At 37.9% G+C, this 27040-nt stretch overlaps 1 protein-coding gene across 1 annotated transcript; it reads right to left on the reverse strand.

The window, feature by feature from the left end:
- Positions 1-357: 357 nt before the first annotated feature.
- On the reverse strand, positions 358-20617 carry SESN1 (sestrin 1). The gene is made up of 10 exons (XM_044065292.1): positions 20363-20617; positions 16765-16830; positions 16388-16588; positions 14996-15178; positions 13603-13833; positions 11097-11238; positions 10511-10623; positions 10228-10418; positions 9107-9251; positions 358-1638 (listed from the first exon to the last, which is right to left on the reverse strand). Exons 1-10 carry the CDS (start codon positions 20459-20461, stop codon positions 1552-1554), a joined length of 1458 nt encoding a protein of 485 aa, XP_043921227.1. The 5' UTR covers positions 20462-20617; the 3' UTR covers positions 358-1551.
- Positions 20618-27040: the final 6423 nt, after the last annotated feature.

A 27040-nucleotide genomic window follows, 5' to 3' on the forward strand; every position in this document is an offset into this window, starting at 1 on the left:
TTTTTTTTCTGTTCATCCAGACGAACTCAAACCACTCTGGGTATCAAAGGAGGTGTCTCAACTTGTCCGTGAAGTAACCCTTGGGTACAAATCTGTAGAGAGGATGACCATGCTCTGTTTCATGGCTAAAAGAGAGCAAAGAAAAAAGGCAAGAGGGGTACTGCACTGTAATGCTGGATACTTCTACACCATTGACACTAGCTGCCAGTGTCAGTCTCCTAGGAGATGGGCGTGTGTGCCTGGTAGCTGGAGACAAGAAGAACAGGAAGAGACTTCAGCTAGAGTCAACAATACTTAGCCTCCATAGTACTACCTTGAGGATGGATGCATGTACACTGAAATGATACATATATTAATAAAAAAAAACACTGAAATGTCACTTTATTTAAAAAAATGTAATACTTCAAATCAGAATAGGTCAAAACTATTACATAAATCCCATAATGCACTTGTTTGACAAGTTTATCTAAACATAAGACTAGCACTTTTAGCCTGAATTCCAAAACAATGGTTCTGGATATTTCCTAAAAATAAGCCACTGACATTCAGTACATTTCACCATTATACGTGCAAAACAAAAGTATTTCTGGAAGACTTAGGTTTTCCAGTGTAAGGCAATTCCCCACTTTGGTGTTCTGCCCTACCACTGCTGAATGAATTCTGCCCCACCACTGCTGAATGAATTAACAGCACAGGGTACCCCTTTGAGGCATTAACATTCTTTGGTATAATTCTGCTAGAGCACCACACAGCAAAGCAGTGAGGGTTCTGACAGCAGCAAGAGAACCGCTAGTTACCCCTGTCTGTACAAACACCTGGAGTGAGACATCACATTTCAAGTTTGCTTAATACTTTCTTGGAGTGAAATACATTTGAATTGAAGCTTGCATACAGTAACAGCAACTGCATACAAATCCAATTTCTTATTAAGGCCAACAATTAAGACTGCACAAGTGCTTTCCAAATCCCAAATTTGAACAGGCTGTCAAACAGATTACAGTAGAAACAAATTAGTCTGTAACAGTTTCTGCAGTACATAGAGACATTACAAAAATATTCACAATATAAAAAAAATGCAGCTCTTCGATCCCACAAACATTGGCTCAGGTGGTAGCTTTTTTTCACTAACAATCCTAGCTTAATTGGAGAAGCCAGTGATCCAACACTTTTCACCAGCACAAGCAGCAGCACTATCACCTCCAGTCCAAAACTACAAGTCCAGAAAAGCAACACCTTTAAGGCTCAGACAGACAAGTTAAAAATACTCTGATGAATCATTTGGTTCAAACGGTAATTTTAGAGAAGGGTTTTGATTGTTGATTAACGGAGAGCAAATGTCACCCCTCGATACTTCTCAGCTTTCTGTCATTAGCTGTGCCTGCTGCTGCAGCCTCAACTGTGGTAATCCAACAAAAGGAAGTGCAAGCCACAGTGAAAACATTGTGACACTGGAATTCTTAGCAGTCCTGCCAGCATGGGTTAATTCACACTGGTAGCTTTCTTCATAAAAGCTGACTGACCATTCGGATACCGAACTTCAGTGAAAACTGCTCATGTCATATAACGAGTAATTGCTCTCAAAGCATAAAGCAGTTCAGCTTGCATCCGAGCTTCCATAAGAAGCAGATTGACGTGGACCTAAAAGATAAAACAGAAACAAGAATGTAAGACCCAGAGCTCAAACCCTGCTTAAACCTTACATGCAACTATACAAATCAGTCGGTAGGTATATCCTCCCATACCAGTCTCTACAAAACTGAGATACACAGCAGCTGGTAATTTAAATGGAGACATTTCTTCCCCAATGTATGCAGCCTGAGGCAATTACTAATTAGCAACTATAAACAGAGCATCACATTTGTATTCCTGATAAGGTTTTCTACATGCTCCACATAAGTAAATCAAGTCTGAATTGAAACAGAGCTGGGGAAAGTGTACGTAAGCACTGTAGGGCAGACGTCATACAAAACTAAAACCAGACTTGGTATCCACAAAACTAAAACCAGACTGGAATCCACAAAACTAAAACCAGACTGGAATCCATGCAAGGAATGGTACAAGTAAGCAATGGAGGGCAAAACTTTGTACATCCACATACAAGTAAGATGACTGCTGGTCATCAGAAGACCATTCTACAAGGAAAACAACTTTGTAAATATGCATAAACAGAATTGCTTCCTCTGGCTTGCACCACCTCCACCAAGGGTTAGCTAAGTTTTGTACACTTATTACACATTAAAAGGCAAACCAGTCAAAGCTGGCAAGAAATTTCAAGGAATGTGGCCTTGGCTAAATTTGTATTAAATGGCTGCTATGACATGCTAGAAAAGCATTTCTTACTACAAATGTAATTGCATACCACCTTTCACATTTTTCATACCCTTATGGTGGCTGAATTAATCAGTAGACACAAAACAGAGCAAAACAGTGTCCTTCAGTGGCAAGATAATATTCTGTACTATTCACACAGAGATGCAAGAGGCATTAAAGAAAGAATCCAAAACAAGTCAACAGGCATGACTGCACAGGCAATCAAATATCAAATGCTGACAGTGTGGAGCATTCAGTTTACAACATATTAACCACTCTCCAAGCACAGGGGACAGTGCTACACAAGAATGCAGATAGTCCATATTCAGTGTTAACTTATGTAGTCAGTACAGGACACAACACAACACAAGGAGACTTCCAGTTCAACTAGTGAGCGACTCAAGTGCATGTTAAAAAGACTGAAAACATTTAGGAAATCTACTAACTGCACCCTCCATATTCCAATCCGCATGTAGTACAGCTTCATTAGGGCAAGTCTTTAAAAGAGGTGGGGGGACACCACTGCAACAAGGAACTAGACAGTTGTCTGAACACAATCTAAATAAGGACGTCACGTTCATATATACCTTAGTCAAAAGAACCGGTACAAAAACAGTACCTTTATTGTACTTCTGTCCTTAAAAAAAGTCTAAAACTCAATGGCTGTTTGGTTTCAATAGTGTTTTTCAATTAATTCTGTGTTAGTCTTTTGGAACAAGTGTCAACTTGGATTCCATGAAAGGCGAGACGGTAAAAAACATATGTACACCCCCTTTGGGGGGAGGGGGGCATTGGCATAATGATTAAGGTGTTAAGTCTCACAAAGGACAGTTTGATTCTCACCTTTGGGGAAATTGACCAGGCTTAAAATGGCCCAGCACAGCAGCTACCTTAGTACTTGCCTACAATCCCCCCTCCCTGCAAAACACACACATCTATGAATACATTAAATTACTGGTAGCACTCCAGGAATACATAAATTTATAGTCCAAAGAGACTGAGTTAACGGATTCTACACTAAGTGGCTATGCCAAGATGACACAATCACAGGCAGCGTTAAAGGTGCACAAAAATCTGCTGTGAATGGAAGATCTCCCCCCAAATAAATGTCACAACCACAGCATCTCTGAAATGACTGTTTTTCATCAGAATTGTTCAAAAGAGGGAAAAAAAACGAAGCAATGCAATGTCAAATTGCAATGTCAAACTGGTTTAATAAATGAGTAAAGCTTTCGGATACAATCCTTCTTCAGTACAAGTTAACTTAAAACTACAATTAAATACATAATCAATTGATCACATATCACAGCCAATAAAATAAAATAAGACTCGTACATTAAGTCTTGAAAAAGGATTATTAAACACATTTGTCTGTTTTAAAACTAGTGTAAGGGAGGCCAGGTAAGTGATCTGCATTTAACCACACAATCCATTAATATTCCTTCAACTACAAGTTATATCACCACCCCTAATATTCCTGAGTGTAATACCCAGAACCCTAAACCCTAAATGTGAAGACATGATTTTCACCATTTTCTGTTATATGTTGTGCCAAAGAATTACTCAACACCCCTTCACATTTCAGATCTATGTTCTATAATCCTCTTAATTCTCTAGTTGACTTACCAACATAGAAGCTGGGACATATTTTACAGGTTGCTAAATAAATAATATTCATAGAATTACAACTGGCATAACATTTGCATGTACATTTCCTACGAGTAACGATGTACAAATTGCTTTACTTACTTATTAATAATCTCAGATACTGAACAGCTGTAATATGAACAGTCTATTCCGGTAGACATAGGTCATTTATTTTGATAGAAATCCTTGTAGCATAAACATTTTAACACTTGCACAATTTCTGCAAGTAAATTTAGGGGTGTTCCCTGTATATTTAACTAAGCCAGGGAATGACTGTAAAATATACCAATTATTCTATAATATTTTGAACTTCTTTACTGCATCTACTACATCTAGTAATAAAATACAGTATATTGGTATTCTTCAAATTAGGGGTATAAGAATAGTTGGTTATGAAATATGGTCGTGCCCTATCCTTCCTATCGCTAATGACCTCATTAAGTGTAGCATTATAAAGGTCTTCACCATAGCCTCTAACTTAGATAAATATATCTTCATAGAACTAGCATGCATGCCAAATATGTTTTTAAAAGGTTTATACTGTATGTTATTACTAGATATAGTAGATGCATTAAAGAAGTTCAAAATATTATACAGAGTAATTGGTGAATTTTACAGTCACTCCCTGAATTAAATATACATAGAACACCCCTAAATTTACTTACAGAAATTGTGCAAGTCTTAAGAAAAAGAAACTTTTATGCCAGAAGGATTTCTCTCAAAATTAAAATGACCTGTGTCTACTAGAACAGGGACTGTTCCACGTTACAACTGTTCAGTAAGATTAAAGAGAAGCAATTTACACATCCAGTTACTGGCAGGAAACAGACATGCAAATGTTAAGTCAGTTGTAATTCTATTTATATTTATTTATTTAGCAACACATAAAATATATCCCAGTTTCTTTGTTGGTAAGTAAACTAGAAAATTCAGAGAGAGAGGATTATAGAACATAGATCTAAAATGTGAAGGGGTTTAGTGAGCAATTCTTTGACAACATATAAAAGAAAACGTTGAAGATCATATCTTCACATTTAGGGTTCTGGGTATTACAGTCAGGAACATTAGGTGTGGTGATACAAATAACAAATTTACAGTTGAAGGAATATGAATGGATTGTGCGGTTAAAAAGGTCTCCCTTAGACTGGTTTTAAAACAAAGACAAATGCGTTTATAAGGACCATTGTTCTTTAAAGCTTAATGTAGAGTGTTTTGCTGGCTGTGATATGTGATCAATTGATTTTGTATTTGTGGTTTTAACCTAACTTGTACTGAAGGATTTTAACCAAAAGTTTTACTCTTTTATTAAACCAGTTTGACACTGCAGTGCTTAATTTTTTTCTCTTTTGATTTAGTTGTTTAATGATGTTCTGCTTTACCACGCTCTGTTACTGCTTACATTTCTGTGCTTCTTTTTGGACTATGGCTCATGGGCATCATGCATTTGTGAATTGTGTCACACAGCCTGGCAACATGCCTATACAAAGAATTAGTGAATTCTTTTTAACTCGTTCTAATCCACTACTTGGAATATTACATATTAAAGGAAATTTAAATGAGACAGCTCAAATTGGTATGAACGGTGTTCTGCAAAAAACAACAACTCCTGAATATCCTCAGTGGCAACATTTTAGCTTTTCAGCATATTTAGAGCTAAAGGTAGTTCCATGTGGCTTGCGCATTTTGAAGATGCCCTCTTTTAAAAATGCGTACTCTGACCTATTGAAAAGATGCAAGAACTTGACTATATGTCTTTAATGAACGACTTATTTTATAAAAATTGAACAGGGGCTACAAACTTAATATCTAACTTATCTTGTTTTGCCGAGTATATGTCCAAACATGATTCCACGCTTAGATGCTTAACTGCCCATGAATTAAAGCTCCAACAACAAAAACAGCACAAATTAAATAGAAATATTACAGATTTTCAAACTGGCCATATTTTTTCATGGCCCAAAAGCAATAGAAACATTAAGCATCAGAATGATATAGTGCATAATCCTAACAAGCGCAGCTCTATGTATGAGCTTGACGATACTTCTATGCCTATTTCTGTGTCTGACAAGAACAGAAATATGAGGAATTTATTGAATGGACCTTGTAAAACATCTCAAAATGATGTTTCCACTGCTTCTGTTACTAAGGAGTCTAATTTGCCATCTATATATTTTATGGTTACTATGGACATGGTGAATCATCTTCCAATGCTAATGGATTGGTGATTTTCAGAGAGTTCCACCAATAGTTTGTCCAAAACTACCAGAACAAGTTGTTATACAGAAGAGGGGGCATCCCAGAGGGAGGTCGCAACTGAGGAAGAGAGAAGCCAGTTATCATGGCTGTCCACAGACTTGCAGCCGAACAAAGTGATTGAGAATGCATACTGACTGATTAATTTATCTCGTCATGAACTCACAAAAGCAGAAATTTCTCTACTCAGTAAAAGTACGAAATTTATTCCTTCAAGAATGGACACTGACTACATACAGACTTGAAATTATAGTCGCAATCTGAATTTAAAAACCTCAATTTTGGTGACACTGTCCATGTTTCATCAGTACAAAAATAAAGTACTTTTATCCCAGTCAGTCACCCTGTTAATACAGCATTTAATGAAATTTGCAAGAAACAGATACACGAGTTGTCAGAGCGGACTTCACTTAAGTTTTATAACTTAACACTAGATGAACACCAAGCACTGCTTAAACTGGAGAGTAATTTTGATATGGTCATAAAAGAAGCTATGGACACAGGGGATTTTTAACTCCATTACGCATGTGGCATGTCAATAATAATGATGGCAATTATATTTTTTGCTACTCTAGATATAACCATTATTTCCTGCGATTCCTAGCGAGTATGGAATTGGTGCTATTAGAGAATTCTTGGCTGAACAAAGTGGAATGAATGGAAAAGAGATTGAGACTATATGTGAAGTACTGCAATTGGTATTGGATAATAATGTTTTTATATTTGATGATGGTAAGTCGCTGGTGCAGCAGTGGGTATTTCTGTTGCCAACACCTATGCTAACTTGGTTTTGAGAAAATAAGAGAATGTGTGCGTTAACAGTTCATGTAGTTATGCATTGAAAATAGATATTTTTCTTGCATGGGTAGGGAATAAATCTTAACTACTAGAGTTTGTTGATTCTTTAAAACACTACTGCTTTTCTCAGACTTAAATTCGAAGATTTTTTTAGATGTAGAACTTTACTTTGATCAGCTGGGACTACATACCAGTGTTTATAAGAAACCATCTCACAGAAATAAATATTTTCACAGAACTAGCATGCATGCCCAATACGTTTTTAAAGGGATTCTAAAGAGGCAATTTACTCAAGTAAGCAAATCAAACACCGATTATGGTAGATGTCTTAACCCAAATGCAAGAAACACAAGAATTTAAAGAGAGAGGCTATGAAGACCTGCTGAATGCTACACTTAATGAGGTCAGTAGCGATAGGAAGGACAGGACATGACTACATAACCAACTATTCTTATACCCCTAATTTGAAGAATACCAACATACTGTATTTTATTACTAGATATAGTAGATGCAGTAAAGAAGTTCAAAATATTATAAGGAGTAATTGGTTATTTTACAGTCACTCCCCAAATTAGTTAAATATACAGGGAACATCCCTGTATATTTAACTAACTCGGGGAACACCCCTAAATTTACTTACAGAAATTGCGCAAGTCTTAAAAAAAAAGTTTATGCTATAAGGATTTCTCAAAATAAACAACCTATGTCTACCAGAATAGTGACTGTTCCATGTTACAACTGTTCAGTATGGGAGATTAAGAAAAGCAATTTATACATCCAGTTACTGGTAGGAAATATACATGCAAATGTTATGCCAGTTGTGATTCTATGAATATTATTTATTTAGCAACACATAAAATAAGTCAACTAGAAAATTAAGAGAAAGGATTATAAAACACAGATTTGAAATGCAAAGGGATGTTGTAATTCATTTAGGGTTCTGGATTTTACAGTACGGAACATTAGGGGTGGTGATATAAATCAACTTGGAGTTGAATGGATTGTGCAGTTAAATGCAGATCACTTACCTGGCATTAATAAAATGGTCTACCTTACCTGGCATTAATAAAATGGTCTACCTTAGACCAGTTTTAAAATAAAGACAAAATGCGTTTATAATGACCATTGTTCTTTAAGACTAAAAAAAATAGTCAGATTTTATTGGCTGTGTGAATGTGATCAATTGATTTTTTTTTTTAAATTGTGGTTTTAACTTAACTTGTTATACTACAGAAGGATTATATCCAAAAGCTTTAATCTTTTATTAAACCAGTTTGACGTTGCAGTGCTTCGTTTTTCTCTCTTTTGACTTGTATGTTTAGCAGTGTTCTGCTTTACCATGCTCTGTTACTGCTTACATTTTTGTTCATCACAATTGTTTTCAGTAAAAGAAGCCTTATTTTGCCAACACAAATGTTTTCAGTAGAAAGGACACGATTCATGTCTTCAGGAATGCTACTTGAAAACAAGTCAGAGTGTACAGTATCAGCTACTGTAAGCATAATTGCAGCTATACAAACGGGCACGCACAGTTCTACATGTATAATGCATTGTGTTTAAGGCTAGGTCTGTTTTGGGCTTGAGACACCACCCAAGAATAGGCAAGGGCAGTCACAACATTTCCACACATTTGAAGTAAAATTACTGTAAAATACCCCAAAACAGATTAAAATGCATTTGTCATGAAACCAAAGCAGGGGAGATTCTCAACATGACAGTACCAATTTCCTTACCAGCTGATGCATCTTTACAAAAAGTATAAAGCCATGCAGGCATGGGAAAGGCAGGCTTGCTGTAACCCCCTTGGGGTTAAAACTGGCCATCTATTATTTATATTGCATAAGTATCTATTCTCAGTAGAGCTGCATTTACCTTCATCACAAGTATGTATGCAAAATGGTGGCAATGAACTTTTTGTGCTCTAGCAGCTATTTAAATAGGCAGCCAATTACCTCATTAGCACAAATAATGAGTATCCAGTTTTACTGAATCTATTCTTTGCACAATTCTGACACAATTATGACTAGTCATGTTGATCCCAGTGGAACAGCAATTCTATGATAAAACACGCAATCAAAAATCAATAAAACCACCTTACCTTCTCGGAGTGTTTGAATTGTCTCCAGAAGCCATCATACATTCTTTTTGTAGTATTTTCAGGACTACAGACCACAGTTTTTATGTAAACTTTAAAGTTATGATCCAACAGTTGGTTTATTTCACCGTAGTCGTAGTCATCATACCTAAAACATAAATGAAATGCTACAATAACCACACTTACTTCCTGTCCGTACTGATGAGATTAAACACGATCATCAAGCCCTAAGATCTTATCACATTCTGTGTGCATGCACAAACAGTATTCACATGAGAAAAAAAAAAATGATGAAGCCACACAACACAATGTGGTACTACAAAGCAACGATGAATCTGTATTCATGCCACAGTCCGGAAAAGAAATACCACCCCTGCTTCATCTCTCATATCAGTCTTTGGTCTTCCAAGCTGACCGAATACACAAACACCAGCAGTGACCCAATACACAAACACCAGCAGTCACCCTCAAAACCAGTACAGAAATATACATGTAGTTATGGTAAGCGGAGAGGTGAACCACATACAATTCTGGTTATTCAACATATACAACCTTTTTACTATGAAATATAACCAATTCTACAATTATCACAATCATTTAGTTCTCTAATATAATTATGGGACTGCAACCAGAGTGTGGCTGAAATGGTCTCTGGACCCATTCATTTATTCCGTGAAAGGAATTCTCATGAGTAAACCCGGGATAAGCCGAAAGACACAACAACAACACTGGGGCCAATATGTAGGAGAAAGACAGCAACACATGCAGTTGCTGTCAAACCCATTCTGCTACGGAATTCTGCTACAGAAATTGCAGTTCCGATTACTTGGGTACTGGTCTAAGTGTAGAAGTATTTTAAACTAAAGGTACTACCTTTAGCTACCAGATAAAAGTTTATTTGCTGGGCAATCAAGGTTAAATTGTTGTCCCTATAAATACTACTGCATGTTGGGATAGGATGTCTAAAGAAATTTGTCTAAACGAAAGCGCCAACAATAAACTGTCCTGTTGGAAGGTACTTCAGCTACTTTGTTTTTGTGTTTTTTTATTGTTCTTGTGACTTTTTTTTTTTTACCATATAAAGTTTGTTAGCACACAAATAGACACATGAAAGAACCACTAACCTTATTCCAAACATGCAATGCACATAATTCCAGATAGCACGCCTCAGCATAGAAGTATCCACATCGTTGTGCATGGCCATAGTATTGTATGTCAAACTATAGGCTATCTGGAATGTTTCATCCAATAACTGACCCACATCTGGATAAAGGCGATTGACTAAAGAAAAACCATGGTCTTCCCAGCAAAAGTCCTAACAACAAAACAAACAAAAAAAATGTTTAGTTTCACTAGATGATTCCATCTACGGAACTAGAGAACAAAACAAGAGTTTAAAATACTTACTTGGGCACGGAAAGTTGGCACATGTTCCCTACATCTAGCAAAACCTCTGTAACCATAGCTGGCATCCTCAAAGTGCTGAGAGATGTTCCTTGTTGGCAAATTTTCTTCATATTCTGAAATGAAACAAGTTTAAATTTATATACACATATGCACTACAAGTGTGTGCGACAAGTAAGGTTTTGAAATGCAACATAAAACAATGTTTGTATTCTCCACACCTTAAGTCAGTCTTTGCAACTCTCTCTCCAAATCATTTGTAGCTTTCTTTAAGGCAGAAATAAAGATCAAACGAGTGAAGATAAACTTGCACATGCTCCTTTTGCAATACAGCTAACTCAGCACACAAAATCCTTTTACCAAACATGAAATTTAAGAAAACCCTCACGTTTCTCTGCATGCACGAGTCCTAGGTCGCGCACTACTTCCAATCAAAGGATATTGTACAAAAAGACTATACTCTTTCTGGAGCAAAGAGCTGACTATATACATTCTCCAGACTCTGTGCATACATAAAAGATGACAATATCAAAGCAGGTTACTCACTGTGCAAACATTTACCAAAACAGTAAAACATTTATGGCCTTACCCGTAAACAGCATGCTTTCAGTTTTCTCCTTCTCAAACCGAGTGGCCATCTCTTCCTGACTTGCTTCTTCCTCCTCTTTACATTCCTGCAACCGTTTCATTTTCTTCATCAACACTTCAACCTCACATAATGGGTCAGAGGTCTAAAAAGCAACAGAAGCAAAAGTGCCATTTAAATTTGTGCAGAACATCACACTAGTAACTGCAAGTTTCAAGTTAGGAAAGACAAGTTATCTGACAAACACAGGCGTACTACCAGACATCCCCAAAAATAATGTCAGCTATTTATGTTGACTATAAAATTACCCAAAAAATCACCAGTCACTACTATCATGTTCCAGTTACTGAAAAATGCAATACAATTCTCTCAAACTATGGGTAGAGGCTTCACTTGAGCTTACTGCTTTCTATAGTCCTTTCCTTCAGTTCCTGTATAATGCACCAAATGGTATAACCGGTGTGTGAGGGACAAAATTCTGCAAGTCTACAATAACTTACCCCCTTAAAAAGTTACATACTTGACAGTGTGCAGTGTGGATGTTTAGTATGCAGCGTGGATGTTTAGTAGCAGTAGTCACACACTGTAGCTACAAGAGAGTTTTAACCCACCTCAACAATGCATCTTGGGTCATATGAATTGCTGTGTTTCCATGAAAAACTGGCTATGTCCCTGAAACTTGGACACAGACTACTATTGTCCCTACCTACAATGAAAGCCCTTCCACAAACCTTAGCAGGAGCACAGCAGAGCAGTCAGACTCAATTATACAAAGAGAAAGAAAAATATCATTAAACTTCTACAGGAAATTGCCTTAATTTCCAGTAGGGTTTTTTTTTTCTAATTTGCAAGTATAGGACTGAAATTACTGGATTAGATCATGGTGAAGGCAGTTTCTTGTAAGTTTCTTTGCAAGTATGACAGCTTTGGATAACAGTTTGTCCACAAAGCTTACTTTGAAAACCCCACTACAGATTCACTTACACAGATCCCAGAGTATGTAGGGAACTATTAACTTGGTTATACAAGCAGTTAGATGGTTCTACAACACTAGGAGGACTAATATCTTTAGGGAGGGAATCCAATGGTGACAGAGAAGGTGCCACTCCATTTTGGAATCTTTCCCAGATGTCAACTAACACCCCCTACAGTTACAGCACTTGACATTAAAACACAGTGCATGAGAAATTACCTCATCTTCAAATGATAAAAGCATAGCACTGTAGAAACTCAAAACATCATCACGACTAAAAGTTAAAACAGTGAAAGACTTCAGAATGCTTACATCTTTGCATTTGCTACCTATACTACCTATACAGCTGCCACTATCTACAAAGCACAGAGAATTCCCAATTGATCCTTCAGGGGGCTGGAAGCTATGTTACCAAGGGAACTGTCAATTATACACACATCTTAAATCAGACCAATTAGGGAATGCTGTACCCTTTTATATAATTTGCTTGCATTCCAACTGGTGGAAAAGGTACAAAAGTTCCTCAAAAACAGTGAATTGCTCCAAGGCTCATCTTGGCGGGAGGGAAGAAATAACACAGATCTTCTAACATAATGCTTGGCATACACAAATACCATTTGTCACTTTAGGGGTCTTTAATTGAAGGGTTTCAGTCCCAGTGTATCGACTGTACTTTGAAATGTGACAAAGTTATCCAAGACTCATGCCCAAATAAACTCCTCTCCCAGTTAAACTTCACCTATTAACTCACAATAAATTCAGGGAAAAAAAAAAAAAAGGACAATATCTGCAAGTTCCAACGTGCGTGTGTGTTGTGGAAGGGTTAGGATTCAAGACAGCCAAATTAGTTGTTCATTTAGCATTTATCCAGGTATTGAATTGGTGCACAGACCCTGGCAAAGATAATATACATGCACAGAATGTACTGCTACCATATCAAACCAACATGTTTTCTGGAGGCAGGAGGAGACTAGAGTACCTGGAAAAAGTGAAATCAGACAGTAACCAGAAGTAAAGATCAAACCAAATCTCCTACAGTTGCAGATCAGGAATTGCCACTGAGCAACATGCTACCCAAGACAAATCTTCAGAACGTATTCAAGTGAAAGGGGGAAAATTCCAGCCACATGGAAGAAATGTTCTACTGCTGAAACACTGAACTGGGTAACTCATGTGCAGAAACAGGAACACTTAGTGGGTAAAGTCCAAGTGCTGGGTGCGGAGAAGTTGACAGAGATGCAAAATTATAGTGGTTTCATTTAAAGTTAGGACTTGCAAAAAGAGACACCTTTCCCTGCAGTGTTAGCACACTCCTAGAATTATTCTACTTAAGGAGGGAGAGGGAATGGGAGGATTGAAGCCCCCCCCACACACACACACACAGTGATGAACCCCCTCACATCCAATAACCAACATACATTTATATAGACACATCAGAGAACTGTTACTATGAGATACAGTCTTAACAAGATGAGCTATCTGAAAAGCAAGTGGTCATAAACTGGTTACATTCTAATCCACTAGCTGTTGACTTACAGTATGATTTGTAGTAGTCTCTTCTAGGCCACCATTTCCATTTGCAATGTCACAGACACAGTAGTTGCTGACAGCTGGGGACAGAAATGTGTGACCATTTTCAGAGTAAGTCTCTGGATTGATACCACATCCAAATGTGAAGGAGGCAAGGGAATGGTAGTGTGTGAGCAACACGATGGCTTGAATGAGCTCTGCTAGGGACCAACTATTCTCTTCTGCCTTCAGAAGTTGCTAAAATGAGTGGGGAAAAAATAGTTAGTCTACACAAAAATTCAAGAGCAAGTAGCACCCAACATCATTACTAGTGTTCCACTCAAAGCCATAAGCAGTAATACACCAGATTTCAGCAAGTACAATGTATAGTCCACACACACACACAAAGTTCTCTTCCACCAGTATTAATGCATACACACTTCTTTCGGCTTTTCCCAGTTAGGGGTCGCCGCAGCGGATCACCTGTCCGCTCATGATTGGCAGTGGAGTTTTACAGTGTCGATTTGCCAGCCCGGTGTCCAACCTTCCACAGAAGGCATGCGTGCGCGCACACACACACACACACACACACACACACACACACACACACACACCCCTAGGGCCAATTTAGAGTGTCCAATCCACCTGCAGCATGTCTTTGGGATGTGGGAGAAAACAGTAGCACCCGGAGGAAACCCATGCAACCACAGGGAGGACATGCAGACTCCACACAGAAGGCACACCAGCCGAAGATCGAACCGGAAAACCTCTTGCTGTGAGGTGGCAATGCTAACCACTGCACCACCGTGGCCGCCCTAATGCATACACACTAATAACAGCAAAATAAGCTACCCTAAAAGGCAGAATCTTGCTTTTGTGCTGTTAGCCAGTGTTCCAATCATAGCCTACAATCTGAAGAGGTGTGCACACACACATACACACACTAAAATGCACTCAGGTTGGGGTGGCATACCTATGAAACGTGTGAAGAGACACTAGGTCATCCACCACTCACATGATATCAACCAGGGAAAAACACCTATTTTATTTGAACTGCAGTTTCACAATTTTTTTTTTTTTTTTTAAATTGGGGGAGCTTTGTAAAACTAGAATAAATAGGGGTAGACAATGGCAAAATGGGCTGCACATAACAGGCACAAAACAGTGAGGCACAGGCAAGTTACATCTAGCTAGTATTCAATACGTATCTAAAAACTTCAGTCGGCTAAGCTCTCCAATACAAACATAAAACTACCACCACAGATTGCAGCTGCCAGTACCTGGGTACTGATTAGATTGCTTATCACCTGCTATTGTTATTTCAGCAAGGTGTGTTACATTTTATAGACCTGCACATCCACACACAAATCTAGGATTAGAATACTACAGTAGTGCATGCTGTGATGAGAAATATACTTACTTCTATATGTTCTTTTGTAATTAGCCATGGCCTGTGAGCAAGTACTTTGTTAAGCTCTCCTAAATTCTGCAATTTCTGTGGTGCAAACTCTAAGCCATTAAGCCATTTGGGATCCCCACCAAGCTGAAGGAAACAGTCTGCATTAAAGTTCACCAAGTAAGTGCATCGAGGCATGGCAGCAGCCTAAAAAAGTAAGTGCAAAATTTCAGAACAAAAAAATTTTCTGGAGAGCATGTCAAAACACACCCAGAAAAGGCTACAATGAAAACTACCAAAACATTCTTACACAATTAATGCTAGGGAATGAGACATCTGCTCATAGAAATAAAAATAATGAGCTCTGTTGTGGGATACAACAGTGTCATTTTATTGGATTTATTTTGTGACTATTAAATAAAGTTTAGGGTTTTCCTATTCAGCCGTTTTTTGGTTTTTCATGTCTTGCATAGAATAGCTTCCCCTTTGATTTTGAACAATAGCAGTCCACCATATTAACTTGGACCTCAGGACCTCAAGACACTAAATGCACAATAACACCCTATAAAAAAAAAGCCAATCAAGGTATGCAGCAAACATTGAGGAAACAGGAAAGTAGCAGTGGTGCCCAAGTTTACAATTCAGTGTCCTTGGGTGTGAAAGGAGGGGTAGTTCCTTAACCCTAAAGCTATGGGACATGCTAGATGCTGAAACATGAACCTAAACACATTTTTGTATACCTCTGAAGTAAACAAACTCGCAAATATAGGTTGATTGTGAGTGTGCTCTTCAAACTAGCCTTTTCACCATGCACAAGGTGCACTGTGTGGGACACATGGTCATGCAGAGTTTGTTAGATCAAGCATTCTAACCCAAACATCTATCAAAATGTCAAATTCAATGTTCAAGAAGTCCCCTAAACCCAGTGTGTATGTAGGTGTGTTAACAGCACAGTACAGAATAATGAATTACTTTCTAAAGCAGTTTTATTTTTTTTTCTTTATCTCCCAATACCAATTATGACGTGTGTGTGTGTGTGGGGGGGGGTTAAGGTCCTTTGCATCTTCTTAATGCTAACCCAGACGTCACTGCACTTCAGAGTAAGGGGAAGGACCCCCCCCCAAAAAAAAAACTCCACCATAAAGAGAATGGCATTTAAGGTGCAGAGTCAAGTGCTGGTGTAGAGTGATGACCCCTTGTTACCGTAAGGCAAACGGCAGGGACACACCAGCTTTTGAGATCAGACACACCTGTACAGAAACGATCACACCATTAAGTACAGTCATGTCTGCTACTGTTAGGCAAGAACTGTGGACATGCATTAAAATTTGCAGTTTCCATTTTTAAATCAACAATACGATTCCAGTACAAGTCAAATGGCACACATTTCAAAAAGGCTGAAAACAAAAGAATTACCATAATTCCTATATAGTGCCTGTAATGATACGGCAGTGGGCCATCCAAATGGTGCAGATGGTACTGTGTCTTAAGAAAACTCTCCAGAAACTGCGGATGGGAAGTCATCACAAGAGCAACGTTGTCAAGACGACCCAATGGAGCAATGGCTACATGAAGCAGTGCCCGAGTTTGCTCATCTTCTTTCGCCAGATGTGGAATCTAGCAAAGGATTAAACACAGATTTAGTCTAACGGTGCCTTAGTTTATACATGGCCCTAGCCACTTTTTGCATTCTAATGTTCATGCAAATTTTCACCAACGCTTGTAAGCCAGTGGTTTTGAAAAAAAAAAAAGTTGCCCCCCCCCCGTAAAATGAAAACAGATTCCTCGCATACCTCTTTTTCTGGAATGAAGCAACTTGGTCCATCTCCTAGTGCTCGACGAATGTTTTTTCCAAGTCCCTATGGAAAAAATGCACTTCAGTTTCTACAATGAAGAAATCTAGCCACATCAATCAACAAAATCAAATGTATCCTTTCATAAGAGAGTCAAGACAAATGGAGAAATTAAAAAATTTCTAATACCATTTTGAAAACACACAAATTTCCATAAAAAATATGGAAGGGGAACAGAGTTTAGACTTTTTTCTTTCATCAACTTCATAAAGTCATCATTCTTTTACCTTAGATATAAAATCCATGGATACATAATGCTGATCAGGTATTAGAGTAACAGTAACCTGTACAAAAAAGTCAGGAAGTTTCTCAAGCTAAATGTTCTCCAAACATGCATTTAACCTTCCCAGTTTAGGCTTCTAAAGCCAAAATTCCTAATAAATACAATACCACGTTCTGCCAATGTGCTCAGACAAGAGCTACCTCAAACACTGTTAAAATACACTAGCTCAGAAAGCAACAATTGAGAATGTCAAGCAGGACAGTTCCGACCATTATAAAAGGGGGATTGTGAAGCATTTAAAATTGTTTGCTCTTTCCAACCCTTTAAAAGCAGGATGACTGCTACAATTAAGCACCAGCTACATTTTTTTTTTAAATCAAAACTAGTCTTCGGTGACATTAAACATAACTCGCCATACAATGCAGCCATGACATTTGGACCCTACCACAATATTCTACAGAATGGATAAAGTGACAACTTCCTTTCAAACTCTGCTAGATCTATGTGTTCAAGTGAAGAACCTTGGTATGGCTAGGGCAATCCAAATCACTCATGTATGGCTGGCAATGAAGACATCTGTGGATATTTGGATCCAATGGAAATTACACCTAACAAAACAAATAAAATGTCACCAATTAAAAACTGCATTTCTAGAGGGGAGCATGGAGCTGAAATCAAGCCACTTGCTGTCCTACTTTTTTCCTTAAAGACAAACATAATACGACTGCACAGGTGTTGGGGGAGGGGGAATCAATTTCAATACAAGAGTCATGCAAACCCGGCAGGTTCCTCTACAGTTTAATTCTCATGGCTCCTGATTCAACAGAAGCAGATGGGGCAGATCACCACATTATACAACTTGCAAGCATCTGCTAGAAGTCCTTTGGGCTTTTTTTTTTTTTTACTCCAAGTCACAAAAGACAGCAGTTGCATGGTTACAATATGGAGGGAGAGGGGTCACAACTGACCTGTGCACACAGGTATGACTCTCGACACATGCTTTCAAGCACCCTGCTTCTATAAAATGAATAGAAATACTGGTGAGGATTTATTTCTGTAGGCAGTAAAAAAATGTAATCTACCGATATCCAAGTTCCCAAAAAAGTGAACAGCTATGCTAAATTTGGATAAACTCCAATACTTGTGCAGATTTTCCCCTCTCAACTGTCAAATGTTGGTAGTCACCACTAGGACTGTTACACCATCAGGACTCCTCTTACCATATAGCGGGCAGTCCCACTGCAAAATCCACTTTAAATACATCTCAGCCAGAACTCTCTTGCAGAAGAAGCAAGCTTGGTGAAGCAGAAATGCTACCCACTGCACACAGCAACACATGTCCAAACATCAGTTTTGGCATATCACTGTATTCCACACTATAGTAACTTGAATTTTTGCTTTTCCACAATCTGTACTACACATTCCAAGCACAACTAAAACTGGTGGAATATTGAATTTCAGTACTAGTCAAAAGCTGGTGTTAGTTACTGGAGAGGGAAAAAAAAAAAAACTAACTTCACTGCTTTATGGCAGTATGCATCGAGTTTGCACAAAATATATAGTGTACTGTTATGGGTTAAAGCATGAAGCAAGACCTTACACAAAGGGTCTAAGGGGAGTGCTCAAATTAAAAATCTCGAGCAATAGGATTCAGAAAAAGATTGTGAAACCACAAGTTGTCAAAACAGCTAAACCTCTTCTCTTGCAAGGTGCTCTGAAGCAGCATCAGGAATACCTGCTTGACAGCTATTAGTCAGATGTTGACAGTTTAGAGAGGAGGAGGAGGAACAACAAGAGTTAGCAAATCAGATCCTGGGGTCAAAATGCAGTATCAGCACAAAACAGTGCACATATCCAAACAGCTGAGCACAACAACACAGCACTGTACAAAGACCACACTTTCTACCATGCAAAATACAGAACATAAAAGGCAGAATAGAGAATGCAGCCATTAAGGAACTGTTACTGCAGTTGCTACAATGGCAGAACAAAAGCAAAATCATAAACTTTCTACATTAAAAATACAATTTTGAAGCAATCTGAACTGGACCACAGACAGCACCCTGCATCATCTTTGAAACTAAAAATGAAATGTGCAGCCCACTACAATAACATGCTGTCAAATACTTTTACAAACAGGAAAACAATTATAGCGCTCAATCTCTTAACCTTCACAATCAGGGGCAAACCCAGAAACAATCAGGGGCACTTGGAGCCTCCCTACATTATAATGTGTGTAATTCACCAGTTTTTCTCCCTAAACCACAAATGTTGAGCTAAAAAGCAAAATCAGCTGAGAGAAGTATGGACTGTCCTCTTACACAAAAATAAATACATCAGGCGTTCGGTAAAAATACTTCTGCTATCACTTTACATTACTAACATAAAACTGTGCAAGGAGTTTTACCAACTTGGAAACATGCACACAAATCCAAAACTTGAGGCTAGTAAATACTTCAGCAACTACTAAAGAAAGGAATATGCCAAGTGGCAGTCTACGCAGTTTTCCTTTGGGCAAAAACAGCCTTGCCAAGTACAAACCAGGCAGAAATGGTGCAAAAGTTATATACACCACCTCAATTCCCTCAAAGGGGCAACCCAGGTACTGGGAACTTGCCATCTAAACAAAGAGTAATTTAATCATTTCAACAGACCACAAAGATAAATTGCTCTATGAAACAAAAATGTACATAAATCCATACTTCGCAACCTCGAGTAAAATAAAACCTAAAATTATATGCAGCATAGCTCTTAAGGGTCCCGGACTTTGACTCAAATTTTAGCTCTGTCCCTCTCAATCCCTTCTAAAACTGGCGACTTTTGGAGAAAATGTGGAGAATTATACTTAATAAAAAAATGACAACGATTTTAGAGTTTTAGATGTACTTTACTAAATGTATATTAATTCACGTTCTCTTTTTCTATCAATGTCTCACGTTAATAGTGCTAATATTTAAAAAAGGGTCCCAGATTGTCCTTGATTATTACTGGATTTGTCCCCGATTCTGTTGAGATCTGTCCCAGAGTGGTTGAGAACTACAGTATGCATACACATAAAAGGATGCTTCCAGTACATCATGTGTTGGATCACCAGCACAATGGATCTGCTCCAGAGTGAGAATGTGTGTGATATAAGTGCTTGCAAACTGAAGGGGCTAACCAAGAACAGTAACTAACCCATTCGGAAACCACAAAGGAAAATAGACGTTTCGTTGTATAATGGAACAGCTGTATTTTCTGTTTAAAAAAAAACGCCCATTAAACAAAAAAATAAAACAATATTATGGTAGCGGCATAGCTGGAAGACATACTTACCTCCATACAAAGCCGATTACATTGGTTACATATCTTCAACAAGTTGTTTACCGACAAAGAAGCTTCTTTTATTGTATCCACTGCTGTTGCGAGTCTCATGGTTTTCTTCTTTTTTATGCTTTCTTTAATCAGTTGGTAACAAACAATTCCACCTTGTGTAAGCTTCTTAACAGTGGACAACTAAAACACTAGTCCCAAGTCCTTCAACTAACCAACTAACAAAAATAGTCCCTGGCTTCTAAGCTAAATAACACAAGAAGCAACCCACCTCCTTAGTAGGCAGGTTTGGTTACAGAAAAGCCAATGATCTCCCAGACCCACGCCTATGGGCTCGTGTCTGCCAATAGCAATGAAATAAAGGCGGATCCCAAATGACCTGATACTGAGGGTCAACCCAAGAAATTTATAGACAAGTGCAATGGGCAAATCACAGAAGCACAAAAACAACTAAAGGTCCGTGTCGAAAACTAAGCGTTGCATTACATGCATTGCTGTTTTTTTAATGAGTTGTTTGTTACTTAACACAAAGTTCATCCTGTGGGTCAGTATTAATGAGCATGCGCAAAAAACACCACTGTCTACTCGTATTTGTCCAAATGCTTGTTAGTCATTTGTGCGGTGTGTGTTTACGAACTGTAACAAAATGCAAGAGAAGAGAAGCCGTAGGGAAAATACACGTTGAAATTAAAGTTAACGTTCTTATGAAAATGTTGCTAACTTACATGCACATAACTGTCAGTTTTGTTTCTTTTTAATACAAAGCCTGGATCTCTGAGACAGCTCTCAACCAATCAAGGACAAATCCAGAAATAATAAGGGACACTTTTAAATATTAGTATTGTTAATTACAGACATTGACAGAATAAAAGAATGGAATTAATATAGTTTTTGAATTGAAGTCTATAACTCTAAATATTGTCATTATTTTTAAGTGTAATTCACCACAATTTCTCCAAAAGTCACAAATTTCGAGAGGGATTAAGAAGGACAGAGATAAAATCTGAGTGAAAATCAGGGACAGTGGAAAAGCATGGTCAGAGAGAATGCTGAAAACGCAAGATAAGTTATTTACTTTGAAATGTTTGCCTTGAATGTAAGTTGCAGTACCCCTTAAGACCGGTGCGTTAAATTGGCACTATACAATAGAAACTACTGAGAGATTAGCCCAAGTACAGAAATTAGTTTTAAGACTTTTGTTGGTATGTCTTTCGGCTTATCCCGGTTAGGGGTCGTCAACTCCAGTCCGCTAAATGTTTGGTAGTGGATTTTTACGTGACGAGTTACCAGCCCTGACGCACAACTTCAACGAAGGCACGCTCATTCACGCATGCCTCCACACAGAAGACGCTCTAGCTGAGAATCGATTGTCTTGAATTCCAGTACTGTGTGGTCACTGACTCGTTGATGTCTTCCACGGTGCTGTTGTCTTTGCTCTGATTGTATTACTTTACCCATACACCCTCTCATTTGCAGCTTTACCGACCGTTTTTGTCAGCCAGAGCAGTGTGCCGGCTGTGGGATTTTGAGCTTTCCTAGAACTACTTAACTTCAATGTTTTTCTTGCTTTTTATTACTAGCCATTGTGTGTCTCAGTGTATGTGGTAGGGCATTCTTCAATATTGTTATGCCTCACTGTGAGAAACGTTCCTCGTTTTGAGTGTTAGCAAAGTCCGCGTTCCACATTGCAAGGGTATGTCGTACATTCATTTTAAGACATTTAGTAATATTATTTCATTGCGGCGGCCACGGTGGTGCAGCAGTTAGCGTTGCCACCTTACAGCAAGAGGCTCTTCGCTTCGATCCTCGGCAGGGGTGCCTTCTGTACAGAGTCTGCATGTTCTCCCTGTGGTCGCATGGGTCCCCTCCAGGTGTTCCGCTTTCCTCCCACATCCCAAAGACATGCTGTAGGTGGATTGGATACTGCAAACTGCCCCTAGGCCTGAATGTGTGCACCTTCAAAGGAAGGTTGGGAACTAGGCTGGCAACTCGACACCGCAAAACTCTACTGCCAATCATGAGCAGACAGGTGATCCGCTGTGGCGACCCCTAACTGGGAAAAAGAAGTAGTAATATTATTTCATTATACTTTCTTGTAATTTCCATTACGCTTTAAGCTTCCTTGTTGAAGTTGCTTATGTGCGTTTCACATTTATCTTCTACAAAATTAGAGGTAGTGCTGAGCAGTTTGTGAGAAGGAAGATTCAGACCCTTGATTATTTACTTAAGTGTATTTCTACCTCATTTAAGTTTGTCACTCCAAACTGCCGCTTGAAATAAAACATTGCGGCTCAGCTCAGTAGACATTCTCAGAAGTAAACAACACCACATTTGGTTATTGGCTATGTTACCTCTCAACCTGTTAATGCAAAAAATCCGGGCAAAGCTTGACAAAATGGTGGTACAAATATAGGGGGCATATTTTAAGTATTGCTCTTATAAACTTAGAAAGTTGCTAGAGTAACAGGATTTGTTTTAATATACATTTTCTGAAGGAATTGAAGTCTGAAACTCAAATGAATGTCATTTAGTGACTTCAGTTCTGAGATTAGTCCAGTGATTTGCCAGGAAAAAAGAGGAACAGGTCAAAAATCTGGCATTCTGCAAAAATCTGTACAGTTGAGAGGTATGAAGTCTATCCAGTATTTTTTTTTTTCATTTCTAGTTGATAGAATCAGTATGAGAATACTTTCACCAGAAACAAAATATCTTGAAGAAGTATAATTTATTAACTCGGATTCCTTATGAATTCAAATATAAAAAGGGTAGGGAAGCTGTATGGTACAGTGGAAGCATATATTCTCAGATGTACCAAAACGTCTGTGACTGTATTTGTCCCAGTGAAACACCATATGTCATAGCATTTAGCTACAGCCCAAGTTGCAAGCCTTCCTTTCCTTATTGTCTACTACACTTATTTAAACTGAACGTTTCTGTATCTTTATTCCATGGCTTGCCTCTGTATTTTCCATCTAGTCATTGCATCTAGCTTTGACTGTAAACATCAGTCTGTTCACCACGATAATAAAACATATCTTTGCTTTTTATTTTCTTTTGTATCTGCCAATTAGTTTTCCCAAATGCATATTCTCTTTGTTTCTTCTGTTTCCCCCACCCATTTTTTACAGCTTGTGTTATTAAAGAAAAAAAAAAATCAGAGTATGACGAGGTTCTACAGATAGGACTACCAACTCTTGGAGAATTCGTTAGTTTAGATTTTTAGAGATGGACCTAACATACGATGTTCACTGATTTCCCTTTGCTATTTGGTTTTATGAATGTTTACTAGTTTGTATCTTTAACCAAGCCTTGACTGCTGAATTTTCTTGTCAGTAGCAGTAATATACATTTTTTTCTGTAAATCCAGTCTAACTGCTGTTGAAAAGGCAGAAAACAGATGCAAAAAAGTATATGTGTGTATATGTCCTTTAAAGATGCTATAAGAGGAAATACACCATTACCATTAGTGAAACTCGCTTTATAACTATATTGAGAATTTGCACAGGTTTGTAATTCTTTTGTTAATCTAGCCAAGACAACTACTGATCTTTTAATGATATTACAACAGGTCTGTATAATGTTGAATCAGTGCTGTCTTCCTGTTCATAAAGGAATGTAATTACAAAACAACTTCATGTTAGAGGACTAACCCTGCAGCTGTGGTACCCTGTAAGGGACGTATTCCTTACATATAATAGAGTTTTTTTCTGGGGCTGTGCTTTCTACCTCCTCTGGGTATTTAAAGCAACTACAGTCATTTTTTGAATTGTGAAATCAGTAATTATGGATATAATGAAAGAAGGCAGTCAATGTAGCCGGGAAGGAATAATGCAAATGGAGGAGGCTAAGATCTTGATTAAACAAGGGAAAATAATGAAGGCAGAAGTTATAATTTCCTCCAGCTAGTTTCAGTGTTAACATGATGCAACCGAGTTGAGTGGTGTAAAGACAAACACATATTGTACACTTTAATAAAAATTTAACAACCGGAAAGTACATCTGCAGAAACATAAATGCTCAAAATTAGCCACTGTCACTTGCAAGCCAAAGAAGAATTTACAGAAGCTTTGCCTATACGGACATTAGTAACACAGAAGAAAATTGCATTTCAGGAAATGGAAATCTGTTTAAGCAAAAAAAAAAAAAAAAAAAAGATTATAAAAGGAGGGTTGGGTGATATCACACCTTTCTGACAGAATGTAAACCTATGTAGTTCTTCGTCCTCCAATGTTATGATGGTGAGTGCATCTGTGAGGTGCAATATACAAACTGGGAGTGTTGTGCACTTAAAGTCAAGCATATTGACAATGGCCAGTGCTATGAGATTGTGTTCACCCTTTGTAAACAAAGGCTTACAGCTTTAGTAGTGTCAGTGCCCAGTTTAACTGCTCAAGATTTTCAAATACCCTATAATGCTCTCTATGTCATACGGAAAAGTACTAAAGCTGCATATAGTGTCAGTAGAGCTGGATGTTGGACATTTGAATTGGATACTGGAAGATCTTAAAACTATAGGTTCTGTCTTCCAGCAGGTACGTGGCCTTACACATCAATACTGACACTAAAGTACAGGCTTGATGAGGTCTTGTACTACTGTCCTTTGGATGAAATGTTAAGGTGATGTTGCAGCTGTTTAAGCTGGACACATTTCAGATGGAAGTTGAGTTTATATGCCTAGAGTGAGGAATAACGAGTGACTTTCTCTTGAGTTATAAGGTTTACTCTTGCGTATAAAGACTACTAATTCAGACAAGCAAAATTAACAATGCAGCCGGTGAATCTCTTTGTAAACTCTCTAGGCAGATCCTGGAACTCACCTCTAGCTGACATTACTTTACTCTCCTCCCTAGGTCAATTTAAAACTAGACTCAGACAACATCTGGCACTAAACTGGCTATGTCATTGTATCAAGCCTGCCTAACTCTCTTCTAGACTGTGTAAAATCTATTAATCAGCTACTGTTTAATTTACCCCTGGCTTTCACCAGGGTTTAACTCTAACCTGTGGAACATGTTTATTATTGTTTGCTTATGTACTCTTTGTCAAAATTATAACTGTAACATGTTTTTAATGTTTCTGTTTACCTTGGAGCTTTTCTCCCTGGGCCTCCACTGAAAATGGACATGCATCCAGTCGGACTATCCCGGTCAACAAATGTAAAATAAAAAAAATAAATTGCAATATGCCTGATTTCTTATGAAAGAGCCACAGGCTCAGTGGAAACCACTGCTACCCACTCAAAAAAAAAAAAAAAAAAAAATATATATATATATATATATATATATATATATATACACTGTAAATATTAAACTGATGTAAACTGTTGCCAAAATCATGGACTAAAACTAAATGCCAAAAAAAGCATTATTTTATCCTTTGGGAAGTCATCTACTCCAGGGAACTACCATATTGACAATACACCCCTAAGAGATGACCCACTTGTTCGGGATTTGAGAATGTAAGTGGACAGTGACCTAACTTTTGACCAACATGTCAGTTGTTCTAACAAAGCCCTTCTGTATTTGCATAACATAAACAAAGGGATTGTTCCTAGATCTAGGAATGTCATTGCCCCTGATTAGGCCAGTCATTGAATATAATGCCCCCTTTGCCATGTATATGTTTAGACACATGCCGCACCTGGAATGCCCACAGAGATACCTTACTAAAAGGATACAAGGCCTAAACAACATGTCCTCCATTGACTGACTCAAAACCTTGTCACTATACTTGGTCATTCCTCTCACTTTATGTGCAAGAAATCTGGACAAAGCCAAAAATAATGAGGAGATAAAGGGCCAAAATCAGGGACAAATTTTAATTATTGCTCTTACAAACCTAAGAAGATTCTAGAATAGCAGGTTTTGTGTTAGCATGTATTTCCAGAAGGATATGTAGTCTGAAAATCAGATGTGTATAATTGTTTAGTGAATTTAATCTGCAGTGATTTTCCAGAAAACCATAAATGTTATGAAGAAGTCAAAAATACAAGGCAAAAATGTGGACATTCTGTGAAAATCTGGACAGTTGAGTGGTATGTAGTCGGTATCCTACAGACTGCTATAAGGTGACCTGGGTCTGGCACACAAGGCATCATCCAACCAATTACTAATGGATTTACTGCAATTCCAATGTGAAGTCTGTGTAGTCTTAGAGGAAAGGAATAATTTCTTTGACTTGAAAGCTGGGTTATTCTCTTTCTCAGATGTTGTGCAACCTCAAGAGTTAAACTATGTTAGGGGAGTGGGGCCTGAGCCTTTAAAATTAGATTGATCTAAAGGAAAACTTTATAAATTAAAAATGTATGCATGATCATTTCATACTACTTGAGAGTATAGTCAATATGCTCCTCCGTGTCTGCCTTTGCTGTTTTGAGATAATGAAACAGAGCCTTTCTTTTGAATCTCCTTGTGAAGGAACATAATAAACAACTTTCTGATTTCTTATGAATTAGGTTTCACCACACCATAGATAATTTATTCATTTTGGTGTGGGAAAAAAATCACTTTGACCTTGTTATCAATTATGATGACTGCCATTTTCATTGTCTCATCTAAATGTTCATCTAAATAAAGGTCTTCTAAGTTCTATATTCAGCAAGTATATACAGGCTTATAAGTTTGGTGATATTGCCCAGTTTGTAGCTTAATAAATATTATGAAACTTACTTTTACATATGAA

This window comes from Protopterus annectens, chromosome 1.part0, assembly GCF_019279795.1.
Source record: "Protopterus annectens isolate FY-2018-M chromosome 1.part0, PAN1.0, whole genome shotgun sequence".
Taxonomy (NCBI): domain Eukaryota; kingdom Metazoa; phylum Chordata; order Ceratodontiformes; family Protopteridae; genus Protopterus; species Protopterus annectens.

Coding starts and splice junctions, on each gene's coding strand:
- SESN1 (XM_044065292.1), bottom strand. CDS start 20,461: ATGAGACTCGCAACAGCAGTGGATACAATAAAAGAAGCTTCTTTGTCG. Junction 16,831..20,362: donor GTAATCGGCTTTGTATGGAG/GTAAGTATGTCT, acceptor TTTTTTCCATAG/GGACTTGGAAAAAACATTCG. Junction 11,239..13,602: donor AGACTACTACAAATCATACT/GTAAGTCAACAG, acceptor GTTGCTTTTTAG/ACCTCTGACCCATTATGTGA.